General features: G+C 38.6%; 1 protein-coding gene across 5 annotated transcripts in view; it reads right to left on the reverse strand.

Moving 5' to 3' along the window:
- Positions 1-25991, reverse strand: part of SRGAP1 (SLIT-ROBO Rho GTPase activating protein 1) — a 303946-nt gene that overhangs the window by 94316 nt on the left and 183639 nt on the right. For 4 of the 5 annotated variants that reach the window (XR_010148280.1, XM_016923108.4, XM_016923107.4 and 1 more), the window contains 2 exons: positions 7697-7879; positions 7092-7220 (listed from right to left, as the gene is read on the reverse strand). Coding sequence is in view for 4 of the 5 variants with exons in the window: in XM_016923108.4 (XP_016778597.3) it covers positions 7092-7220; positions 7697-7879 (312 nt within the window). In the remaining variant the exon portion in view is untranslated. The remainder of the gene's footprint in view (positions 1-7091; positions 7221-7696; positions 7880-25991) is intronic. The other variant, XM_016923110.4, reaches the window with a different exon arrangement.

A 25991-nucleotide genomic window follows, 5' to 3' on the forward strand; every position in this document is an offset into this window, starting at 1 on the left:
CATATCATCCAGACATAATGTGTAATCCTAAATCAGATCTTGCCTAGACACATCAGCTGTGGAACATTCCTTGGGGTCACAAATGGAAATGTGGTATGTATTAGATGAGACAAAAATCTACTGAGATGGAGGGATAAAGATTATTGATTTTAAAAAGCAGGTTAGAATGCTCTTTGTAAAATATTATTTCATACTCTCCTTCTGGTTTAAAAATGTGTATATAGGGACATAGAGAAAGTCTAGCTTTAACAATGATGATCTTAGATGGTAAGAATGTGATCACTGGAAGTCCTAGATAGTGGAATCAGAGAAGAGAAAGAAATAACGTACAAATTGGGAAAGAAAAAGTCAAATTATCCTTGTTTACAGGTGATATGATCTGAATATTTGGAAAAAGCTAACGATGCCACTAAAAAACTATTAGAACTGATAAGCAAATTCAGTAAAGTTACAGGATACAAAATCAACATTTCTATATGCCAACAGCACACAAACTGAAAAAGATATCAAGAAAGTAATCCCATTTATAATAGCTACAAATATAATAAGATACCTAGGAATAAACTTAACCAAAGAAATGAAAGATCTCTACAATAAAAACTATAAAACACTGATGCAAGAAACTGAAAATACAATAAAATGGAAAGATATTCCATGTTCATGGATTGGGAGAATCAATATTGTTAAAATGTCCAGACTTCCCAAAGCGGTCTACAGATTCAATGCAATCTCTATGAAATACCAATAATACTCTTTACAGAAATAGAATAAATAATCCTAAAGTTTATACTGAACCACAAAAAACCTACAGTAGCCAAAGCCATCCTGAGCAAAAAGAAAAACACTTGAGGAATCACACTACCTAATTTCAATTATACTACAAAACTATAATAACCAAGACAGCCACAGTAACATAAGCTATAGTAACCAAAACTGTACTGGCATAAACATAGACCAGTGGAACAGAATAGAGAACCCAGAAATGAATCCATACATCTACAGTGAACTCATTTTCAACAAAAGTGCCAGGAACATTGATATGGTTTGGCTGTGTCCCCACCCAAATCTCATCTTGAATTGTAGTTCCCATAATCCCCACATGTCATGTGAAGGACCCGGTGGGAGGTAATTGAATCATGGGGACAATTACCCTCATGCTATTCTTGTGATACTGAATGAGTTCTCACATGATCTGATGGTTTTATAAGGGGCTTTTCCTTGCTTGGCACATCTCTTTCGTGCTGCCACGTGAAGAAAGACGTGTTTGCTTTCCCTTCCACCATGATTGTAAGTTTCCTGAGGCATCCCCAGCCATGTGGAACTGTGAGTCAATTAAACCTCTTTCCTTTATAAATTTCCCAGTCTTGGGCAGTTCTTTATAGCAGTGTGATAATGGACTAACACAAACATACACTGGGGAAAGGTCTCTTCAATAAATGTTCTGGGAAAGTTGGATACCCGTATGCAGAAGAATGAAACTAGACCTCTATCTCTCACTATACATAGGAATCAAATCAAAATGGATTAAAGACTTAAATCTAAGACTTTGAACTATGCAACTACTACAAGAAAACATTGGAAAAACTCTCTAGGCAATTGGTCTGGGCAAAGACTTCTTGAGTAACACCCTAGAGGCAGAGGCAAACAATGCAAAAATGAACAAATGGAAACACATCAAGTTAAAAAGCTTCTGTGCAGCAAAAGAAACAATCAACAAAGTGAAGAGAGAATCCACAGAATGGGAGAAAATATTTGCAAGCTATCAATCTGACAAGAGATAAATAACCAGAGCATATAAGGAGCTCAAACAACTCAATAGGAAAAAATCTAAAATTTGAATTTAGAATAGGCAAAAGATCTAAATAGAGATATCTCAAAAGATGACATACAAATGGCAAACAGGTATATGAAAAGGTACTCAACATCACTGATCATCAGAGATGCAAATCAAAACTACAATGAGATATCATCTCACCCCAGTTAAAATGGCTTTTATCCAAAAGGCAGGAAAGAACTAAAGCTGGTAAGGATGTGGAGGAAAGGGAACTTGTGTACACTGTTGGTGGGAATGTAAATTAGTACAGCCACTATGGAGAACAGTATGGGAATACCTCAAAAAACTAAAAATAGAGTTATCATATCATCTAGCAATCCTACTGCTAGGTATACACCCAAAAGAAAGAAAATCATTACAACAAAGAGACATCTGCATTCCCATGTTTACTGCAGCACTATTCACAATAGTCAAGATTTGGAAGCAACTGAAGTGCCCATCAATAGATAAATGGATAATGAAAATGTGGTACATATACACAGTGGAGTTCTATTCGGCCATGAAAAAGAACGAGATCCTGTCATTTGCAACAACATGGGTGGAACTGGAGGACAGTATGTTAAGTATTAATAAAATAAGCCAGGCACAGAAAGACAAACTTCACATTTTCTCACTCATTTGTGAGAGCTAAAAATCAAAACAATTAAACTTATGGAGATAGACAGAATGGTAGTGGGGGTGATTGGGAAGTGGGGATAGTTAATAAGCACAAAAATATAGTTAGATAGAACAAATAAGAGCTAGTATTTTTCAGCACAATAGGGTGACTACATTTAAGTGTACAATAAATTACTACACAGTAATTACTACACAGTAATTTGTTGTACACTTAAAAATAACTAAAAACATATAATTGGAATGTTTGTAACAAAAAGAAATGATAAATGCTTGAGGTGATGAATACCGCATTTACCCTGATGTGATTATTATGCATTGTATGCCTGTTTCAAAATATCTCATGTACCTGATAAATTTATATACCTACTATATAGTCATAAAAATTAAAATTAAAAACGTGATCACTTTATATTTGCTTATAGTATTTTCTGGTTTTTTACAATACACATGTACTGCTTCTATAATAGTTTCTATGGAAAATTTATGACTTTTCTGTGGTATCAATAGATCCATTTATAATGGTTCATCATAGAAACTTTGTTAGAAAAAAGACAGATACTGACATGAGTGGAAGGTAAAAGGAAACTGGGGGTTTATATAAAAAGATCTCAACTTTAATTCTCTGACTCTTTATAATGCTTTGAATTTATCAAGATACATTTACTGCCTTTCATGTCATTTCACATACAAAATGCTGTGCATTAAAAATGTTGTCTTGACTTTTTCTCACCGGAGGCATTACAGCTCTTCTCATTATTATTAGATAGCTCAGTATAAGATGTACTTTGCTAAATAAACTCACAAAGCATGAAGAATTCTAGATACCTCTGCATAATAATCAACCTGTTTCTTTTTCACCAGGAAGGGTCAAGCTTAATGGTTGTTAGGATCACTACTATATATGCAAATTGGATTCCTACAAAATAAGCAACCATTTTAGAATATACATATTCACACTCTAATTGCCTTAAAAGTGAGTCATGGAACATAAAAATTACTTTCACTAAGAGAGTACCCAATTTCAGCTGAATATACAACAAACCAATTTCATATCATTTATTTCCAATATCTTAAGTTATATTATTTGAGAATTGTTCACATTTTAAATTTAAGACTGATCTTTCAAAAGTCCAACTTTTTTAAAAATGGAAAATCACTTGGGATATTTAACAGTTACTTATTTAGGTCAGAGTCAATTAGATCTGGAAGTTAAAAATGTATGAGTTTGAAGCCTATCCCTGATTGGCTGCATAACCTTAGGCAAGTTATCTAGCCTAGCTAAATCTCAGTTTTGTTTTGTTTTTTTTTTTTCAATCTATAAAATGGAGAAAACATTATTTATGTCAGAGTGTTGTGATGATTCAATGAGATTATCCTGCCTGTTACATGGTAGGCACTCAATAAATATCCATGACAATGATGGTGATGACTCTCAAAATCCTGATATGCGATTCCAGTCTGATATATCCCAAGAATATTGAGGATGCTCCTTTACATCTCCACACAGATGTCTGATAGGTATCTCAGTCTTCTCAGACATAGCAGGACTACTGCTCCCGCTTCAGCCTGCTTCTCCCCTGGGGCCCCCATCTCAGTAGATGGCATTATCAGTAACCTAGGAGTCATTTTTTAGGACCTCAACCTACCAGTCATTTCTATCCTCTTTTTCACACATGGCAGCAAATTCCTGTGAGCTCTAGCTTCAATCTGTTTTGATCCTACCACTTGTGTAGGTCTATCACTACTACACCAGTCCAAGCCAGCATCATCTTTAGCCTGGGCAACCGCAAAGACTCTTGCTATAGCTCCCTGTTTTCACTCGTGTCCTCCTGACTCCTTTACTCTATTTCTCACTCAGCTGCCAGAGTGAATCTTTAAAATGTAACCCAGGTGATGTCACTTCCCTGCTCAAAAAACCCTTCAATGGCTTCCCATCACACATAGAACAAAATTCAAACCCTTCCCTATCCAAAAGATGCTAAGTGATAGGGCTTCTGCCAACCTCATCTCCTATCACCTTCCTCCTCACTTGCTCAGCTGCAGCCATCCTGGCCTCCTTTGCTATTCCATGAGCATCTTAAGACAGGAAGACACACCTCTGCCTCTGCACCCTTCAATATGCCAGTCCTTCTGTGTGAGGCATTCCTTCCCCAGATAGCTGCATGGCATTGCAGCTCACTCCTCTGCTCAAGTATCAGGCTTTTCCTGGACACCCCATCAAAAGAAGCACATCCATAGCTCTGTTTCATTTTTCTGTATGGCATTGTCATGACTTATTTTATATGTTTGTGTGTATACATGTACTTGTATGTATATAAATTCATTTATAGTTTGTCTCCCAACTCGTACATAAAATCAATAAAGATGAAGCCTTCATTTTATTCACTGCTGGATTCCCATTGTCAGGAATGGTGCTTAGCACCTTTTAGGTATTAAAGAAATACTTTTCTATACATGGAGAGTTTTTCTTGTATTAAAGTTGGTTTGGATGGGCTGGGCACAGTGGCACATTCACGCCTGTAATGCCAGCACTTTGGGAAGCTAAGCCAGGTGGATCACGAGGTCAGGAGTTCGAGACCAGCCTAACCAACATGGTAAATCCCCATCTCTACTAAAAATACAAAAATTAGCTGGGTGAGGTGGCGCACGCCTGTAATTCCAGCTACTCAAGAGGCTGAGGCAGGAGAATCGCTTGAACCTGGGAGGCCAAGGTTGCAGTGAGCCAAGATTGTACCACTGAACTCCAGCCTAGGTGACAGAGTGAGACTCCATCTCAGGGAAAAAAAAAAAATTGGTTTGGATTTAGCCAAGTACTCCAATCACTACAAAAATGAACCCTAATCAAAAAAGCAAGAAAGAATATTAGTTCTTTTATATTCCCTATACCTTGGAGAAACCTGACAGATTTAAGTTTGAAAACTGGGGTTATAAAATTCCTTATTTTTACTCAGGAAACTAAATAAAATCTTTTATTTAGGAAATCTAGGAGCAGTGTAACAGAAAAAGTTCCTTTTATTTCATTAGGGTGCTGGAAGAAGTAAGTATTTAAAACAACACAAAAAGGTTCTGCATTTCAAATAATCAAGTGATTACTTGAATGAAATATTTTGTAATAAATGAAAAAAAAATTTCCCTGGTTTTATTTATTACTACATGGTTCTATATAAACAAATTATGATATTATAGGATAAAGTTGTTTTGAGATGAAAAGAAAAAATTCACATCAGAGGTTGGGTGAGGCGGCTGGCCAGGCACAGTGGCTCAGGCCTGTAATCCCAGCTCTTCTGGAGGCTGAAGCAGGTGGATCACTTGAGCTTAGGAGTTCAACATTGGCCTGGGCAACATGGTGAAAGCCCATCTCTACTAAAAATACAAAAATTAGCCTGTGTGGTAGCACGTGCCTGTAGTCCCAGATACTCGGGAAGCTGAGGCAAAAGAATCGCTTGAACCCAGGAGGCAGAGGTTAAGTAAGCCGAGATAGTGCCAGTGCACTAAAGCCTGGGTGACAGAGTGAGACTCCGTCTTCAAAAAAAAAAAAAAGAGGCACATCAGAGTGTTAATAAGCTAAAAAATAATTCCTTCCCTCAACAATTCTTTCGTAGAAATCCCAAACTGTGGCTGAACAGTTTGGCACAGCTAAATACATGAGACTTAAATTCACCAGAAAAATGAAGTTGTTTTAACCTACTGTATGTTTAAATTATGACAGCTACTATGAGCCATAAAATATTCTATAATAAAACTGTTGAATCCAATCAATACAAAGCAGTATATGAATAAAATTCCAGCAGATAACCCTCTGAACCTCTATTACTTTATCTGTGCTGTTTTTACGGCACTTAATCGCTTGTTATCTTTTATTTGCAGGCAGTGGCATTTTTGGACATGGGATTTTTGTGTTTCATCTTTGCAGTCTCCTACAGTGTTAGCACAATGACTGGGCTACTCAGTACATGTTTTCTGAATGAAAGGATGAATTAATAATGTGGAGGGTTAAAGTTGGGGAATAATGGCAGTAAATGCTGCATACATATAATGAATATGTATTAGGAGAGCTCTAAATAAACCTAATTATTGCTTTTTTATATCATATCCTATGAGAGAATGTACAGAGACTTAGTTACATCTGTAAATGTCACTTATGTGCACTCTATTTTGCATCCCAGTAATGATCACAACTGTAATAAAGTAATCATCCATTTAATCATTTCTTAAGTATGTCTTCTCCACTTTAAATCCTAGAGGGTAAGGGCTGCATATGGCTTCTAAGAGCTTCAGCATCTCACAGTAGTGGGGGCCCAATAAATATATTTTGAATTAATGAATGCAGTTAGGGCTGTGCCACTGCATAACTTGCAAATGACTGGGCCCTGTCTTAGCTAAGTTTACCAGGCTTCTCACAGCTTCACAGAATCTAACCAGTTATTTTTCATTGGTTTTAGGATACACACTTTTTCACATGCATCTTACAGATGATAGTGTCTTCATATTACGGATAATTTAAATAAAAGTATTTTTTTCTTTTTGAGTATTACGTAAAATAACAGTCTTAAGAAATGACAGTATTTTCCAATCAACGAAATATGGTTATTGTTAATTTCATTTTAATATGGAAAAGACAAAAACTTCAAGTACTCACATCAATTAAATCAGAAAGATCATGAATATAGTACTTGAAAACTGAGGCATTGGTGGCTTCAAGTGTTAGGAGATATTCGTTCCGTGCCTTAATTGATTTTAGCTTATTTTCTGAATATTTTGCTTGTCTCTGGAATGAAGAAGATCCAGGCATTGGGAAAGAATGCAAAGTCATTTTTAATCAAGACAGAGAAACATACATGCATTTTTATTAACCTTAACAATTTATTCCACATATACAAATGACCCTCAAAGTCCTTTGCCAAAAGTACATTTTGAATCTGATTTAAATAGCAAACTAAAATTACCCAGCTATGGGGAATAATAACAATGTATTTGGGCTTCAGGCCCATTCGCAATGAAATCTCCTTGTTAATATTCAAGTTCTCCACACTGTGTATTGAATACTTGGCATTCACCACGAAATGATGTCCAGCTGTTATTACATGATTTTTATATTTCCTAAACATTTCTCATTCCCATGGGAGGAAATGCATGTCTTTTCACAATAATTTACAATGTGTGGATATCAGCTATTGCATCAGTGTTCTTAGTATTGTCTCCTCAAATGAAGGCAGAAGAGTTCTGCAATCTCTTTTTACTTACTTTTTCTTTCATTTTTTCAATTTTCTTTACAGAGCTTCGCCGTTGATGTCTCTCCTCTAGTCGAATATGGAAGACTGGATCACCAGATCTCCCAATTTGCTTTTCCTCTTGTTTTTCGGCCTCTTTCAGCTTGCTCTCTGCACTGATGCTCTCTGCATGATACATATGGTATGTTTTCATCACCTGTGGAAAAGTGACCCAAATTGTTACAAGATGTCTGTCTGTCATTTAGAGAGTGAATGGGAACCATTTATACAACATATATGATACACATACCACCTTCCAAATGGCAGAGGGGAAAAGTCAGATTGTCAGTAAAGTAAGTGAATTATGGACTACTGCTTCTACATAAAGCACACAGAAATATGCAAATTCATTTGCCAGGAAAAAGCACCTAGAGGACAGGATTTGATGAAAAAATGATTTACGGAGTCTTATGCATACTTTTCAATGTACTTGAAAAGTTCTCTTAAGCTTAAAAGTATTTCTGTAAAATCTCCTCTACATTATTAATTTGCAGAATAAACCGTTTATTCATGGATTGATTTTAGCCCAACCCAAACCCAAATTAGTACAGTCTTTATTAAAGGAATTTTATTGCATAAAATCTATTTTTCAAAGTAAAAAATGTAAATATTAAGGTTCATACATAGTTTTAGTTGAAAAAACATTGTTTTTCTGACCACAAAGTAATATATATTCTTTATGTTCAATGTAGAAAACATTTATTTTCTTAAAAAAACAAACAAACAAAAACAAAACAAAACAAAAAAATAGGCCGGGCGTGCTGGCTCATGCCTGTAATCCCGGCACTTTGGGAGGCCGAGGCAGACAGATCACTTGAGGTCAGGAATTCGAGACTAGCCTGGCCAACATGGTGAAATCCTGTCTCTACTAAAAATACAAAAAGTTAGCTAAGTGTGTTGGCACACCTGTAATCCAGCTACTCGGGAGGCTGAGGCAGGAGAATCACTTGAACCTGGGAGGTGGAGGTTGGAGTGAGCTGACATTGTGCCACTGTACTCCAGCCTGGGTGACAAAGTGAGACTCCATCTCAAATAATAATAATAATAATAATAATAATAATATAAAAGAAAATAAAGAAAATAAAAAGCAATCAAAGATAACCACTGACAAGATTTTAGTATAAAGCCTTCCAGCCTTTTCTCTATGAAAACACACACACACACATACACACATGTACACACATTTCTTCCTTTAAAAATGCCATATATGGCTGGCTACTGTAGTGAGGGGATGGCAGTTAAAACTAAGGGCAGGGCATGGTGGCTTCACGCTTGTAATCCCAGCACATTTTGGGAGGCCAAGGTGGGAGGACTGCTTGAGCCTAACTAAGAGTTTGAGACCCGCCTGAGCAATACAGCGGGACCGTCTCTACAAATATAAAAAAATTAGCTGGGCCTGGTGGCATGCACCTGTAGAGCCAGCTACTTGGGAGGCTGGGGCGAGGGGACTGGTTGAGCCCGGGAGGTGGAAGTGGCAGTGAGCTGAGATTGTGCCACTGCACTCCAGCCTGGGTGACAGAGTGAGACCTTGCCTCAAAAAAAAAAAATAAATAAATAAATAAATAAAATAAAATGCCATATATGATTTCTCTCTTTAAAAAACTGAGATCATCCTATATTTGTAATTTTTAGATTACAATGTCCTTTGCCACTTAGATATCAGCATATTTTCCTATATCATTAAATATTCTTCTAAACATAATTTTAAGTGCTACATAGTATTTGTCTATATGACTGTTCCATAACTTAATTCCCCATTGTTAAAAACTTTAGGATATTTCAACTATTTGCTTTATAAAGTTGTGTTAAAAACCTTTGATGTATATCTCATTTCTTCTCTTAGAAATGATATATGTAATTTGAATTTTAATAAATTTAGGAATATATAGAACATAACAATTTCATAATGTATTAAAATTTACAGAATGAATCCTCAATTATTACACATTTTGGCTATATTATTGTTACAAAAAATGTTTGTGTACAACATTGTGTCATATTTCCTAGGACAAATTTTCAGAAATAGAATTGCAGCATTAGAGAATATGCACATTTTTGAGACTTAGTAATATATTGCCAATTTTATACTCAGCTAATTAAAATAAACTGATCTATTGTGTTATCTCTAAAAGTATTTCAGACAACATAGGTGCTTAATAAATATTTTCTTAAATAATAAACAAGCTATTCATTATTTTTATAATGGTATCTATAAATCGGTATGTAATCTCTGTATTCTTAGGTACAGGAGAGTAACAGTCACAGATTTCAGAGCCACAGATTTTATCTGAAAATCATAATTTTTCCAATATAATTTCAGTATGCTTTCATATGTCAGACATCCGGGTGAATTCGAAAACCTGTGTATTTTGAGCACAATTATGCTCCTTAAAAGAAACAACACATGTAAGGTGTGATGACTCCAATGCAAAGGATGTATCGAGGAGCACACCCGAACTCGGCACCCAGTGCTAAGCATTTGTGGCAGTACTTTCTTATAAATGATGTCAAATTCTCACCCCCAGAAGACAGACTTCATTTCATATGGAAATAACCACGTTACTCAGAGCCAATTTTATAACTAAGGTCTAAGAAGTTGAGAATAATGCAATGTTTTCAAGTAATGAATTTGATTTTTCTCATTTCAAGAGATGAGTTTTTAAATAGTTTGAGACCTGGAAGCATCACTGCAATAAATATATTTATTTAGGTTAATCCATATGAAATTGCTGTTTCTGTAGGTTATTAAAATGGTGGAAAATCAGCATTTTCTTATGGTTCAACTTAACACATGTTCTCAAGATGACTATTTTGAAGGGTAAAACATGGGGTTAATGAAGAACCTTTACTTATTTTCATAAAATCTGATGATGGCTTTCCTTAAAAATGTAAGCTGGTAAATCATGTCAAAGGCATTACAGAGCCAGAACAAAGTAAGGGCTAAAATATAAAGCACTGGCAGCTTTTTCTGAGCCATGTGTAATTGGAAAGTTGTCTGTTTTTAGTAATTATTGAACCTGTCTGGGAGAAGTTTGGTTGGCTACTCCAGTTTGAAAGCAAAATAAAATAGCAGTAGGAAGCAGCTGAGCAGCTGGGAAATGAAAAGGGAGTCACCCTGCAGCTGGGCAAACAGCAAAAAGTCAACGAATCTACACACACCTTGCATTTCTTTCTAGGCTTGGCTCTTGTTATTCCCTGCCTGAAGCAAACCCACATACTATTATATTTGGGTCTTGGTTCCAGTTATATCTTAAAATGAGAGGCTGTACACACATACACACATACACACATACACACACACACACACACACACACACACATGAGTTGCTCAGCTGTCTGTATTCTTGCTAATAGGAGTGAGGAAATGAGAACATGTGACTCTCATTACACTTGGATGAAAAGGCACCTCAGGCCACCCCAAGTATCTGAGAAATATTTCTTTTAAATAAATTATCGCAAAGAAAAAATCTGAACTTCTGACTCTTGCTTGACTTGGACACTGAGGACTAGTATAAACAGGTAGTTTGCACAAACTAAGCCTGAAAGAAAGGATACCGCGCTGACTGCCAGCAGGGTGTTCCTTACTGACTAGTGTGGGTTAAAAGGAAAACATTTGAGTCTGACCTAACGCTGGAAAGAAAAGAGTGTATCTCATCATAATGTTCAGCACAATAGCTGAGTATTCTCTACCTAGTTCGGTGGTAATTTCCGGAAAGCAAATTTCTTTGTTGAGTTTTCCAATTTGTCTTAGGGTTTCCACTATTCACTAAAATGTTAACAGTTACAGTGAATGAATTTTAAAAGTTGGGGAGATAAACGCTAAAAGCTTTTTCGAGAACTCTAATTGCAGATAATGAATGCAAGTACAAACTGCATTATTTAAAATGTAAGCTGTTGACAGAAGTCAAATGTATTTTGTATTTAAAATAACAGACAGTTCTCTTTCTTTTTCAGAGAAGTAAAGGAAAGCTTTTATTTTTCACAGGTGCATTTTGAATACATACTGCAAAGAAAATAACAGCTTCTCCACCAGCTTAATGCAAACACAAGCCTTTGCATACCAAATGACCTGACAGGCATATAGCCATGTAAATGTACTCCCATAGCACATTTTCCTGTTTGAATTCTTCTCTACTAAAACTTCATGCATTATTCTCCATTCAATACACCTAATTTATCTTTCTTGCTCCATTTTTCCTCAACTGCTGAAAAAATAGTCAAGTAGAAAATGACCCACATCATGAATTTCCTTAGGAGATTGGGATATCCTATATGATAACTTGCACAGAAGTTAATATTTTTTTCTTATTGACATGCCCATATCATGTATCTGACACTATTCTTATAGTTTAAATCAAAATAATAAAAATACCTGTAGCAAATTTAATGCTTCGTGTTAAGAAATCACTATATATCTGAAAACTATATGTGTTGGAGAGATCAATAGATTAATGATATAGTTTCTACTTTTTGACTACTGGCTCAAAAGTTAGAAGACATGGATCCCAGGAATGGATCTACAATTACTAGGTGTCGGGAAATTATTTAATGCCTCTGATTACTTTACAAGGTCGTCATGGATGCCAAATTGTGTGTCCCTGTGTATTTTTTTAATTTAAATTTTATTGAGTATTTACTATATATATCTATGTATACAATATATACAGATATGTACATATATACATATAATTTACTTTAGCAAGCATTATATAATGCTCACTATGTGCTAGACATAGTTTTCAGCATTTTACGAATAACATATTTAATCCTTCTAGAAACTCTTATGAAATAAGTACCTTTATTCTTCCCTTTATGTTGATGAAAAAACTGAGGCATAGAGAGGTTATGTAACTTGCCCAAGGTCACACAGCTGGCACAGCAATGGTGGGAACCCAGACAGCCTGGCTTCAGATGAGGTGTTTTGGACTGCTATGCCATAACCTTTGGAAAGTCTAAAGTATCATACAATTGGAAGGCCTCTTTATCTAAGGGATACAGCCACTCTTAGTTATATGTAGGAATAGAGGAAAAGAGGGGATGAAAGATATTTATGTATTCAACACGTGCTTGGTGCTTACCACCCATAACCCACTGATGGGTGTGAAAAGAAATACTTGGTTTCCATCTTCTAAGAGTTTAAAATTTTGGAGACTAAAAAATGGGCCTTTGATATTCTGATGGGCACAGATGAAGGGAGGGCATCCAGGCTAGAAAGATGGTACAAGCAAAGTTCTAATAAGGCAGGGATGCGGGAAAGTACACAGGTGAGGTGGGCATGAGCAGACCAAGATGGCAGAGAAGGGGTCCAGGGAAGAACTTGGAAAGTAGATGGTTGGGTAACAAGCTGAAGAATAAGATTAGATATGTTGGCATGGGCCAAAGAGTCTTGAAACCCCCACTAAGAAGGGCATAATGTATTCTGTAGGTGTTGGTGAATCCACAGTGTTGCAGACAGTATGGTCAAAGCAGTGTCTTAGTAATAACATGGTGGAGATATGCAGGATGGCTTGGGGTGACTTCATTTAGTATGGAGGAAGAGGGAATGGACAATAAGAAAAAGAATCCACGATGACAGTTATAAGGCCTTTTCCCTGTTACCATTCTCTTTGACCTTTTCTTAAACTTGACATGATTCCCTCTACCATGGAGTTCAATGCTATCAGACTGTTCCCAACACCCATCCAAGCAGCAATTTGTGTACCACTCTGAGTCAGTCACTTACGGCTCCCTCCCCAGAATTTATACGTTCCTGCCTCTGCAGCTTCTCCCAAGCAAGTCCCTGAGCTGCTGTCCCCCAGCACCTCCTCCTTTTGACATTTGACCCATTCTCCATGGCAAGCTTAAATCTCACCTATGGCTAAGTGTTCCCTGGCTTCTCAGCCAGAGGGATCTTATTCTTCTGACTGCCAAGACAAGTATTGTCTTTCAAGACAGCTCTTCATTCAGAGTCTTCAGCACACAGCACTTTAGCTATATGTCACAGATCTCTGTGTACCACCCAGATTGTGGACTGTCCTGTAAGAAGAGCCAGGGTACCAGTCATGTTTATGTACCTTCAGATTCTTAAAACTGTCTCATATACAGTATGAGTAAAACAGGTGAGAATCAAATGAAGGATAAGAACCCATTTTATAGTAAGCTTGTCCATCCATTTATTCACTTAACAAATATTTATTAAACATCTACAATGCACCTGGCATTGTTCTTTTCTATTCTCGGCTTCCAAAATAGCACCAGCAATAAACACCTGGGATTGGACTAATGGGATGACAAATAGTTCTAAGTCATTTGTGAAATATGGTTAGTGTTGGAATTTATGGCCTCTCAGAAAAGAAATGATGTGGTGGTTTGGCAGGGAAGGGAGATGAAAAACAGTATGTTAGTGACAATATTTCCTAACTCTATATAGCCTGCTGCTTCACTAAATCCATTAATCACTAAAAGCTCTTCTGAGAAACTACATTCTTTGGGTTTCTTATCAACTACCTAAGATAAAGATCTATTTTCTACAATCAATACATAAGAGGACTCTAACTGTAGCTGAATTTCTGCAAGTGCCAGACTAACCAAACCACTGGGGTAGTACCACAGCCTTGGAAGCCCACGCCCATTGTTTCCCAGGAAACTCTCAGGTGTATGGGGAAAGCCACCAGGACCACCTTCAGCTGAACCCCAGGAACCTAACACAGCCACAGTACCTCCCTCCAGGTCACGGCCTTTCTTTGGGCAAGCTGTCTCTCTGGTGGCTTGAGACAGTGGTAGTGGGCAGGAATTCCCTCAAAAAGAGCACTCAGGACACGTGTGCCATGATCTTTACATCTGCAATCTCCAGTCTTCTTGCTCTTTAGTATACCTGGCCAAACCCGCTGATGAACACAGACTCTGGAACCAGGAAGACCTGGATTTGAGTTCCAGTGCCACCAATTCTTAAGTGGGCAAGTTTCCTAATGCCCCTGAGCTCCAGTTCCTTCGAGGTAAAATGGGGATGAAATGACAGAAGGTAAGCATACAGCACGGTGGGTAGTTATGATTCTTGACAGTGTCTAAGGTATGATGTAGAAGTAACAGTGCAGGCTTTGGGCCTTCATAACCAGGCTCTAAGCAGATAGGTGCAAGCCACTGTCTCCCAAAGGCAAAGCAGCAGAGAGAACTGAGGTACAATAAAAGCAGACCAACAGATGCCTTTTTGCTATTTCATGTTGAGAACTGGGCTAGCACAAACCTCATAAAAACTAAAACAATGTATCAGTGAGGATGGCCTTGGAGGCGACTGCAAAGACACTTACACGTTTATAAAACACTCCTGAATTCACACTTTGGAAATGCTTTTGGCCTGTCTACACACACCTCTTACAATTAGCGCCTTTTTCAATGTATGGTGACAGTTACTCTAGAATCAGGTAGACATTAGCCCAGGTTTCAGGGTGCAATGTATACTGATTTTATTTATTCATCCACCAAACAGCTACTGAGTGTCTGAATACCAGACACTGTGCTAGGCCTTGAGACTAGAGATGAAAGACATAATCTCTCCCCAGTAGGGGTGACACAAAGGCCAGCCTACTCTTACTGCACTACAAATAGGAAGTGGATATATGCAGAGGTGGGAGAGGGGCAGTTGCTGGACTTCAGGGTAGGCTGAGTGAGAATTAGGTAGAGAAAAAATCCCAGGCTTCTTTGTAATCAGCTTATATTTAAGTCTGGAAGCCCATTTAGGGAGAGAAAAAAATAGATAATATATTTCATTTATATAAAGGATATAAAGGCATGAGAAGCCAGCCCTTAACATACACCTACAATGGATGTCTCTGTTTCTCAGTTCCCATCCCATCCCCCACCTCCCACTTAAGGCCTGCAAGTGAAACCAGAAAGTTTTTTTTCTTTTCTTTTCTTTTTTTTTCTTGTTCCCAGCATCAGGGCTGAAAGAGTTGCTGATCCCTGAGGTCATGAGTGGCCAGCAGGACTGTTACAATGATAAACTTTCACAAACCCACCTTCTCTCCCTGGGCCAATGTGGCTCTTCATAAATCAGTGAAAGCAAAGTTTACAAAACGTCAATTACACTTGCAAAGCAGCATTTATAGGACAATTCAGTTTGAGTAGTAGCATACTCATGGTTAAGAGCTCCGACTCATGAGACAGACTGCCTGGGTTCAAATCCTGCCTCTGCCCTTACTTGCTGTGAGGTCTTTGGCAAGTAACCTAACCTTTTTGTGCCTCAATTTCCTTACTGTAAAATCAGAATTACAATATTACTCACTGCCTAAGGTGGTGGGGGGGATAAAATGTGTTAACACATACGAAGAGCACAGAAGAAAGAGGCTGACATATAAGTGCACAGTAAATGTCAGCTATTGATATTTGAAAAGAATGCCATTAAATAATTCATTTCAATAACAGGTCATAATTTTTCCATGATTGGAGGGATTGTTGTTTCTAATAGAGGTAAAAGGAAGAAAATCAGCAATATTTCCATTTATATACTACTCTGCTTTTGCACTGCTATAGAGAACCACCTGAGACTGGGTAATTTATAAACAGAAAGGATTAATTGACTCAGTTCTGCAGGCTGTATAGGAAGCATGGCTGGGGAGGCTTCAGGAAACTTACAATCATGGTGGAAGGTGAAGGGGAAGCAGGCATGTCTTATGTGTCCAGAGAAGGAGGAAGAGGGCAAAGGGGGAGGTGCTACACACTTTTAAACAGCTAGATCTTGTGAGAACTCTATCATGAGACAGCACGAGCAGGATGGTGCTAAACCATCAGAAACCACCCCCATGATCCAATCACCTCCTACCAGGTCCCACCTCCAACACTGGGTATTACAATTCAACATGAGATTTGGTTGGGGACACGGAGCCAAACCATATCAGTGAATATGTTAAGAATTTTAGCAAAGCTCTTTATTTATTTATTTATTGAGACAGAGTCTCACTCTGTCACCAGGCTGGAGTGTAGTGGTGTGATCTCGGCTCATTGCAACCTCCACCACCCCCTCACACCAGGTTCAAGCAATTCTCCTGCCTCAGCCTCCTGAGTAGCTGGGATTACAGGCGCCTGCCACTGTGAGTGGCTAATTCTTGTATTTTTAGTAGAGACGGGGTTTCACCATCTTGGTCAGGCTGGTCTTGAACTCCTGACCTCATGATCCACCTGCCTTGGCCTCTCAAAGTATTGGGATTATAGGCGTGAGCCATCACACCCAGTCTTATTTATTTATTTATTTAATTTAGATGGAGTCTCGCTCTGTAACCCAAGCTGGAGTGTAATGTCATGAGCTCGGCTCACTGCAACCTCCGCCTCCCGGGTTCAAACGATTCTCCTGCGTCAGGCCCCAGAGTAGCTGGGATAACAGGCATTCGCCACCATGCTGGGCTAATTTTTGTATTTTTAGTAGAGATGGGGTTTCACCATGTTGACCAGGCTGGTCTTAACTCCTGACCTCAGGTGATCCGCCCCCACCACAGCCTCCCAAAGTGCTGGGATTACAGGCATAAGCCACCACACCTGGCCACAAAACTCTTTAGAATGAGCAAATAGACCAAGGTGAACAATTAAATAGCATGAGATACGGTCTTTAGGGCAAGTTTATCAAAGGAAATTTGAGATACATTGTGACTCCATTGAAATGAAATCAGCATAACAGTTTGAATTTATCATCAAATTATATTTATAATCCAAACAAATGCTTTGAACAAAAGACACTGTCTGGGACTCTGCACCCTGCTGGCTAGGGACTGCCAAGTAACCAAATGACAGGGCAAACGAGATGCAGAGACTAAGTAAAACAAAGGGAAAAATAGAGAACACATATGCAAAGGGAGGAAATAAAGCTAAGAAAAATCACAGAAATAATCAGCTTCTGTTCACTGTAGTGTTAATACTTTTGTTTCAGGAGTAATCATACAGAGCAGCATTTTTTTTCTTTTTTGGGGATTTAAAAAATATTTTTATTTGTAATTGACACAAAAAAATTGTACATATTTATGGGGTACAGTGTGATGTTTCCCTCTACGCATACTTTGTATAATGATAAAAAATGACTATAAAAGGTAATGTAGATAAAATGTTTGATGCAAAAATAACATTAATATTATATGAAAATATGTACATTGCTAAAAAGTAAAAGCACTGATACTCATACATTTAGATGGGTCAAATAATGCAGCAGAAAATTCACAGACAGGCTAAAGAAATGTTTGAAATGTGCTCAAGATCAATAATAAGTGAAGAAACATGAGGCAGAATTTTTTTTTTTTTTTGCTTTGAAAGCTCATGTCACTTGTTTGTAATAGGAAATCACGTCATCCAGAATTTAAAAAGTGACTGTGAGGGCCTGTTGTCAGTTGTCGGGGGCAGGACTTATGTGCAGAGCTAGGTCCGTGGCTCTGGTCAAGGCACTGCCTTGAGTCACTCTGTGCTGGCCCAGGCCTGCTCCATGCCTGGCTGCTGGATAAACCAGTTCTCTTCTGACCCACAAAGCAATCCAATGGTGGGGCAAACTCAGGATCTCTCTCAGTCCAGAGATCTGACTGATGAGGCAGAGTTTTTAACTATTTGTAAAAAAATGAAAGTATCTCATACTACCATTGACACAGCCAGGTGGGAGGGGGTCACTGGAGAAACGCCAACTGGCCTGCCCATGGGATGGAACCTCGGGAAGTTTAGGCCCTTTGCAGTGGGAAGGAGCTGGTCCCTCCTCTTCCTGTGTAGAACCTGAGATTCAGTCTTCCAGTGGGAGAAGCACTGGAGCATGGGACACCGTCCCAGGGAAAGTTCTGTTTCCCCCTTTTCTTCCTTTTCACCAAATGAAACCCTGTCTTACTCACCATTCAAATTGTCTGTGAGCCTAAATTTTCATGGCCATGGGACAAAGAACCCTGTCTTTAGTTGAACTAAGGAAAAGTCCTGCAACACCATAGCATATTGAGATTTTGCCCCTAGTAAATTTACAGAGTAGCATTTTTAATGGAAAGGTCTATGAACAACAAACCTGGATTTTGGTCCTGGCTTTGCTGCAAAATAACTCTGTAACCTCAGCCTTTCTGACCCTCATCTATTAGAGATGACAACATGACAACATGAGGTCTCTCTACAGGATCAAAATTAGGGAGACAATCAAATCTAACTTTATACCTCAGGCACTTTGAAAAGTGTAGGATGAAAGACAAAGTACAAAGTAGAGGCGTGATCATAGAGGGAAAAATTGATCACATAACTTCTGGGTGCAGAAGGCTTCCTTTCAAGAGAATTTTAATATATCCTTTAAAAGGAGAATATCTGATGAAGCTCAGAGGAAATAGTGTAGGATGACATTTAGGAGTAGTATATGAAAACAGTGTCCTTACTGTTATTCCAGTTTTTATTTTCTGTTGGAGCCTACAGTCTCCCATGCAGAGACTGTGTGACTCTAGGGCAAGGTTTATGTAACTCCTACAAAGGAGGTGGTTGGTTTATGTGCCCTCTTGGATCCTTTCTAACTCTAAAATTCTACTGATATTGAATCCATGATTTCAAATTTTTATCTCATAATAACTAAATTCTGTAAGAATTTATTATTTGGGGAAACATATATAACATACTTCTCAGTGTCAGGGTAGATGGCAGCTATTTTTTTTTTTTTTTGAGACGGAGTCTTGCTCTGTCGCTCAGGCTGGAGTGCAGTGGTGTGATCTCGGCTCACTGCAACCTCCTCCTCCCAGGCTCAAGTGATTCTCCTGACTCAGCCTCCCAAGTAGCTGGGATTACAGGTGTCTGCCACCACACCCGGCTAACTTTTGTATTTCTAGTAGAGACAGGATTTCACCACGTTGGCCAGGCTGGTCTTGGACTCCTGACCTCAAGTGATCCACCCACCTTGGCCTCCCAAAGTGCTGGGATTACAGGCATGAGCCACCATGCCCAGCCGGCAGATAAATTTTAACCAAAAGAAAAAGCCAGTATAACAACAAATTGTACTAATTATCTCCTTCTGGTTCTGTTGACTTGAGACAGCAAGGAGTCCACTGTGCTATGCCAGGGATATAAGATTCCTCCGGGAATTCTCCATGGGCTCCAAGGCCATAACTCATCTGCTTTGCTGAACAGAAATTATATCTAGAAATGAACAATGCCCCTATAGTCTGTCTAGCACACTGTTAAATTGATGAACCTTATACAGGGATATCTATTACTCTAGTGACTTTAATTAGCTCCCAAACTGATTATTGATCAATCATCAAGTGCTCATTAAGGAGGAAAACCCAGGAGCTATTTGGTCTGTGTGGGCTGACATACTTACAGATATGCTACATGCTTCTATTTTTGATGGTTACATTTAAGTTAAATCAGGGCATTAGTCATCTTTTTCAAAATGCTAAATTTAACCATGATTTTTAAATGTTAACATAAATTACAATTAGTTTCATAAGATTTTGGTACTTTAATAAAACTAATGAAAAAGGATCACCTTACCCTAAAGAAGATAAATTGTTTTATGCCTTATTAAAAAGAAAATGTTTCTATTTGTAATGAAAGTAAAGTGTACTTATAAATCTTAATCTGCACTTGCTCTTTCCAGCAGTTATTGGAGGCAGGCTCTACTTAGAGTCTTTGAGTCATAGGTGGGGTTATTGGTTTTGTTTCTCTCTAAGGAACTCTTGATCAACATTCATATTCATCAAAAGTTTCTCAAGCCCTCTACTATGTACAACAAATAGGCCTTGTCTTATTGGACTTAATTAATGTTCTAATGCTAGAAATCCAATTATGTTTTCTTCTTTATTGATTTATGCTAGTTCATTAGTTCATAATTTTTTATAAACATAATTATCAATTTGGTGTTATACTACAGTATCTGCCCACTTCACAATTACCAGAGATTTCGACATGAAATAAATGCTATTTTATCCAATAAATTCTAATTTAGCAAAAGATTCTTTTCTCTCAAGTACTCATTGTAGTGGGGTAAAGAGAGAATGGTAAGGAAATGGGATTTTAAGAAACTCAGTTTAATGCTTTGTTTATTTATTTATTTATTCATTTATTTATTTTTTGAGACGGAGTCTTGCTCTATTGCCCAGGATGGAGTGCAGTGGCAAGATCTCGGTTCACTGTAACCTCCACCTCCTGGGTTCAGGTGATTCTCCTGCCTCAGCCTCCCTGGTAGCTGGGATTACAGGCACACGCCACCACACCTGGCTAATTTTTGAATTTTAGTCGAGATGGGGTTTCACCGTGTTGGCTAGGCTGGTCTCGAACTCCTGACCTCAAGTGATCTGCCTGCCTTGGTCTTCCAAAGTGCTGGGATTACAGGCGTGAGCCACCGCCCCCGGCCTGCTTCATTTATTTTTACATCACTGATTTGCTAACAATCTTGCAATATTAGAGTGTATGGAGTTCCCTGCAGAGGCAATGTTTCACACATCTGTGCTTTCCGTCACACACTCTCTTCTTTTTGGAACGCTTTTCCCATCCATCCTTTATCACTAAATTCAGGTGTCAGCTTCTTCAGGAAGTCTCCTGAGTGGTTCCATGCTTGCCCAGAGCCATAGAGATCTCTATGTAGTCTGGTGCCCAACACTGTACATGGACATATCTCACCAGTCTAGCTCCCTGATCACAGGGCTGTGTGTTACTCGGCCATGCTCAGGACTTACATATTCGTAGAAAGAACCCATCCCCAGCCATTCAGTGTGTAAGACTTGGATGCAATAAAAATAATCCTATAACAATTTCAGAGCAGAAGCAACAATGCTTTTAGTACTCTCCATTTATCTGATTTAGAGACATGACACAAATTCTGAGATTTCAGACAAATGGGGAGTAACTGCATTCCACAAATTCTAAGACCTTAAAGTCATAGCTCCTCTCTCCGTACTTGCTGGCAGCGACCCGGAAAGAAGAGAGGAGCACTGTCCTAAAAGAGAGCCCATTCCACTTCTGAACAGCTCTAATGGCTCATCCCAGGAATCAGAATGCTTGGGTTCAAATACTAGTTTTGCCTTATACCATGTTCCTGGGTTTACTCACCTCTAAACTGGGAATAAGAGTATTACCTGTAAGGTTGGAAAAATGAATATAAAAAATGAATAAATGAGTAAATGAATACATGTCAAGCCCTTGCAGTGATCACTGGTATGCAGTGAATGCTTCATGAATGCAACACAAGTAATAAAGCACCCCACTCTTCTATCACATCTGCTATGGTCTGAACGTTTGTGTCCACCACAACGTCATATGTGGAAATCCCAACTCCCCAAGGTGATGACAGGATTGGGGGGACATAACCAGGGTGATCAGTCATGGGAGCAGAGCACTCACGAATGCAACTAGTACACTTACAAAAGAGGCGTGAGAGAGACCTCTTGTTCCTTCAACCATGTGAGGGCACAGCAAGAAGTTATTGTCTATGAGCCACAAAAGGGTTTCACCAGATACTGAATCTGCTGCTGCCTTGATCTTGGATGTCCCAGCTCTAGAACTGGAAAATAAGTTTCTGTTGTTTATAAGCCACCCAGTTTGTGGTATTTTGTTATAGCAGCCGGAACAAACTAAGAAAATCTTTTCAGCCCACGATAGCTATAGCCTATCCAGTGCTCACTTGTTTATTCTCACACTCCTGAGAGGCCGGGGAGCCGAGGGATGGTTTTTGTTTTATGGGTCAAAGCAACTGAGCTGCAAAGAGACTTAATCATGCCCAGTAAGTCAACAGAGAAAGTCAGTGACAGAGAAGGTCATTCAGAAAGTTCTTATTTCAAAAGCAGTTTTCATACAGTGTCTTCAGAGGCACTGAAATACAAGTTTAATCTACTGAAAGAAATATCCAAGAGTTTGCACATGGAATAGATATGAACCAGGGCCACAGTGGTAGCAGGAGCTAAGCAATAGCCTTTGGTGGCAAAGGAAAAGTTTCAAGTAGTTGGCAGTGTTGAAGGGGAAAGCACATGCATAATGAAAGCTCACCAAATTTACTAGAATTTCAAAGTCACATGCAACTTTAAATATTTAGTTCTCAGGGAAATGTTTCACATGGCTTCAACATTACATGTGCGTATTAGACCTCTATATTACAAGGTTTAATATATGAAATATTTACACTGAGGACCCAAGATACTTCAGAATCTTGAAATCATTAAAGACCCACACCTTTAGAATTGCAGCATCAACTAAAATGGAAAGGCTGCTATGGAATCCTTTTCTTTTCATGAAAAGTGGTTCGGAAATTGACACATATATTCTATGCCTCAAATTCAATACATCTCACTCCTTTTATTGGAACAATAGAAAAAAAAGAGAAATAAGAGGCCTTTGTTAATCTGTGCAAGAGAGCTTTTTGAGTTTGCAAACTGCTTTTGACTTGATGTCTAACCATTTCTTTTGCTGCCTATGTTCTTTGCAATCTCGTTTTAGTAGCTGTTCCTAAATCATTCAACTTCTGATTTTCTCTCTTTCCTTAGATAGGGCTCCAGAGGGAGATTCTATGAATGTACTTTGTGCTTTTTCCCAACTCTGTGCCTTGGCTCTCACTGCTCCTTTTCCTCAGATGCCTTTCCCCCGTTTCATCTCTCCTCTTACTGAAATCCTGGCTATCCTCTCAAGTCCATTTTTAGACCTTTTCCTCTCTGCAATTTTCTCAGTCCTCAACGTGGACCCCTCTCTTTGGATCTCCAAAGCCCTCTCCCTGAACCTATCTGTGGGTACATAATAGTCTGTGTTATGTACCCACACTATATTCACCAGTAAAAAGGGAGTACAGCATGTGGGCTAAGAGCATAGACTGCCTCATCTGAGACTTCCTAGCTGTGTTACCTTGGGCAAGGTACTTAACATCTCTCTGCCTCAACTACCTCCCATGGTTCTTGGGAAAATATAAAGAACTAATTATGTAAAGTGCTTAGAATAGTGCCTGGCACAAAGGTTAGCTGTTATTATGTCCTAACTTTAGCACTTCTGCTAGACTGAAAGCCTCCTGAACTGGTACTGTCTCACCTGAAGCTCCTAGCATGGCAGCACACACCTCATAAGAACCTACTTGCTAATCTGAATTAAAATAAAACCTGGGTTTCAGTTCCAACCTGGACATGAGTTAGCTCTGGGACGTTAGTGAATCACTTAATCTCTCTGAGTCTTCCGGATATTCTTCCAAAATAAGGAGGTTAATTTGAACATTTCTTTTTTTTTTTTTTTTTGAGATGGAGTCTTGCTCTGACCCCCAGGCTGGAGTGCGGTGGTGCAATCTTTGCTCACCACAACCTCCTCCTCCTGGGTTCAAGCGATTCTCCCGACTCAGCCTTCCAAGTAGCTGGGATTACAGGCGTGCACCACCATGCGTGGCTAATTTTTGTATTTTTGTAGAGATGGGGTTTCACCATGTTGGCCAGGCTGGTCTCGAACTCCTGACCTTAGGTGATCTGCCCGCCTCGGCCTCCAAAAGTGCTGGGATTACAGGCATGAGCCACTGTGCCTGGCTCTTAATTTGAACATTTCTAAAGGTCCATTTCGGTCCCCAAATGCTATCAAACTATGGTAGGATCAAATTCACATGATCATGTGAGTTAGAAAACTATGCCAGTGAGTTAAGATATGTTGAATTGGATCATCTGATAACAACTGATTTAGAGCTTGATTTCCTTTACATGATTTTTTAGATTTCTATTGGTCAACATTTCTGGTCCAATTTCAAACAGTAAAATCCAAGAAAAATGCCTCTAATTTATTTTGGCAAGTATCATATATATTTATTACTATAAACTGCTTAAGATGTCTGTCATTAAAGCATTCTAATCACTTAAAAATTATAATACTGTATTTCAGAATGTAGTAATTTGGACAAAACACTTCACTGAGAAGGATTCTGGATATAAAACATTCTTTAGAATTTTTTTTTCACTAAACTATACTTTCTAACACATTCTCATTTCTAAGCTAAATAATTACATTGGGGTTCATACGGCTCACTTTTTTTTTAAAAAGACAGCCTTACTTGTGGTATATAAACATTAATCATAACTAATTCTTAAATATCAGAAAGAAAATGAAACTATAAACGGGAGGTAGGAAGCAGTTGGCATCACTGATCAGCAGAATGCCCTCAAAGATGTCTACATATAAAGTTCTTATCAAACAGTTCTTCTCAGAGATCCTTGAATTGGTCATTTTATTAATCCCGATCATTCTGGCAGAAAAACAAAGCCAGGTTAAATTAGCTAATCTAGTCTCCAAAGTCAGTGTGTGTCAAGGCCAAGATTAGAATTCAGAAGTTGCTCGCAGAGAGTCACATGACCCCAATCCCTCTTTCTTTCCACTGAAGTGTCTAGCAATCAAAGCCAGGGTAAGGAGGTACGGAAATCCTTTGTCAGCCCAAGGTCCCTAAATAGAGTGTTTTTAAAAAAGTTTTCCAGGAGGCATCATGGAGAATGTGGTATTCCAAAGATATTTTCAGTTTGGGAGCGTTTTACATATTCCTACTCCTTATTTCCCTTTGTTCAGTGTTTTGTTTTGAGACCCAGGCCTCTGTAGTCTGTCTCAAAGGAATGAATTTTCATTTTCACTACAGAAATATATGTTTCAAATTCTTAAAATGCCCTTGAGCTAAAATAAATACGTAACCCCCACTCCTCCCTTCTCAAGGTCAAAAACCTCTTTGAGGCTCAGAGAAAAATCTTCCGATATGAGGTGGCAAGTATCTTGGGCTCTCGGAATGACTTTTCAACCTTGCCTTGGGCATGTTTCTTCTTTATAGAAGGATGCATTAGCTCCTGGTCTGTGGGAGGCTCACAAAACCAGCCAACAAAGTTTCCCTCCGCAGTCCTCGGGGGCTGTTTTCAAGGAAGGGCTTGAAATAATAAACAGCATCTTTTCATTCCCTCTAAAAAATAATTAGCTTTTTTTTTTTATTTAAACATTTTAAAGAGACAAGGGCTTCAAAGATACGTAAAGGCCAGGCTAGATTCTGTGCTCACATCAACTCTGCTTTTTAAACCGCTCCTGTGAAAGTTACTCAGCCCACCACTGTGTTTGTACCAGGACAGCTTCCATCCTCCATTTACATTTGTTAGGCATTGATATCGTTTGGCTGTGTCCCCACCCAAATCTCACCTTGAACTGTAGTAATCCCCACATGTCAAGAGCGGGACCAGGTGGAGATAATTGAATCATGGGGGTGGTTTCCCCCATGCTGTTCTCATGATAGTGAGTGAGTTCTCAGGAGATCTGGTGGTTTTATAAGGGCTGCCCCTTCACTTGGCACTCATTCTGTCTCCTGATGCCCTATGAAGAGGTGCCTTCTG

This window comes from Pan troglodytes, chromosome 10 (assembly GCF_028858775.2).
Source record: "Pan troglodytes isolate AG18354 chromosome 10, NHGRI_mPanTro3-v2.0_pri, whole genome shotgun sequence".
In the NCBI taxonomy this organism is placed as follows: domain Eukaryota; kingdom Metazoa; phylum Chordata; class Mammalia; order Primates; family Hominidae; genus Pan; species Pan troglodytes.